Source organism: Electrona antarctica (assembly GCF_951216825.1).
Source record: "Electrona antarctica genome assembly, contig: scaffold_1805, whole genome shotgun sequence".
Classification (NCBI taxonomy): Eukaryota; Metazoa; Chordata; class Actinopteri; order Myctophiformes; family Myctophidae; genus Electrona; species Electrona antarctica.
In genome coordinates this window covers 5,874-7,373 of record NW_027636917.1, presented here as the reverse complement: position 1 = coordinate 7,373, position 1,500 = coordinate 5,874, and the positions used below count along the sequence as shown (strand labels likewise).

At 50.7% G+C, this 1,500-nt stretch overlaps 1 protein-coding gene across 1 annotated transcript; it reads left to right on the top strand.

Annotated features, from left to right (window-relative positions):
- Positions 1-760: 760 nt before the first annotated feature.
- LOC306919638 (transcription cofactor vestigial-like protein 4) lies at positions 761-1,010 on the top strand (the record flags this gene model as incomplete). The annotated part of the gene is made up of 1 exon (XM_079532395.1): positions 761-1,010. A coding segment is annotated over one exon (250 nt), but the record flags the coding sequence as incomplete, so codon positions are not given.
- Between the last annotated feature and the right edge of the window lie 490 nt (positions 1,011-1,500).

Below are 1,500 nucleotides of genomic sequence, written 5' to 3'. Positions count from 1 at the left end.
AAACATAGGGTTTTTCAGAAAAACTGTCAGGATTTAGAAGACATTTGTAGAATCGTCCTCAGGTCTAAATGGGTTAATTTAATCCGTCCAAACATGCCCTTGGCAGAAAATTTGTTAAAAGTGTCACTGGCAACAAAAGATGGACTGACAAAAAAAAAAAATTGACTGAACAAATTAAATCTGGCATTGGCCTAATTAATAGCCACGTTGTTATCTTAAAACACCAGCAGCGTAGTGTCACATATTCATTAGAATCTCTGACTGAGGTTTTGTGAGTTTACATAACAGCTGTGAAGCTGTTATGTAAATATGTGTTGATTTACCTGGACACTCGTGACAGCATGAGGATGTTTGCCTGTAGATGGAGGTGGATAAATAGAACATTGTGCACCACCACCACCACCCGCACGCACGCACGCACGCACGCACTGTCGTGAATTAGAAGACATTTAGTAGAATCTGCTCTCAGGTCTCAATTTTGGTGACCTAATCTATCTATAAATGCACCAAGTCTCTATACGTGTGTGTGTGTGTGTGTGTGTGTGTGTGTGTGTGTGTGTGTGTGTGTGTGTGTGTGTGTGCGTGTGCGTGTGCGTGTGCGTGTGCGCACGTCTGTAATCCACGTAACTCGAGAACCGTCAAATTGTCATGATTTAGAAGATTTCTTTTAAAATTTCGACGTCAGGCCTAAATGGGGTTAACCGATTCTTCTCTCTCCCCTCTCTCTCTCTCTCTCTCTCTCTCTCCCTCTCCCCACCAGGCGAGGCAGCCCTGCGAGGGGACCCCCGACTCCAGTCCCTGTCCCTCTCGTCCTCTTCGTCTTCGTCCTCGTCTTCGTCCTCCTCGTCCTCCTCCTCGTCCTCCTGCATGTCGTCCGGCAGCCACAGCAGGACGGGCCCGCCGCCCATCAGCCCCAGCAAGAGGAAGCTGAGCGGGGACCAGGGGGGGGACAGCGACATGGAGGACAACGAACACGTGGCCAAGATGAGCCGGCTGTTTGCCCAGTCACTGTAAGTAGAAGCACCGCACGCACGCGTGCAAGTACACACACACATCACACGCACGCACGCACGCACACGGACGGACGCACGCACACACAAACCAACAACATTGCAGGAAAACGCGTATACCACAAACTGTGGTGTTTTTGAACTGATATTTATGCACGCTGGTGTATATCCACACCCTGGTGTAATGCACAGCCCCTATAGTATAGCATACGTTACGCACCCACGCGCACACACACACACACACACACACACACACACACACACACACACACACACACACACACACACATGGTTGTGTGTTTGTTTTTGAGTGTGTTGGAGTTAGCACAATAGCCGCATGCAGTGCGCGAGTCCAGCTTCTTGGCCCTATAAGTTGTGCGCCGAAACAGGCCGGCGTCAACCGGTTTGTGCAGTCAGCATGCAGCGCAAGGCCAGCTCGCCACCGTACGTGGCCCTGCCTGCCTGCCTGCCTGCCTGCCTGCCTGCACAG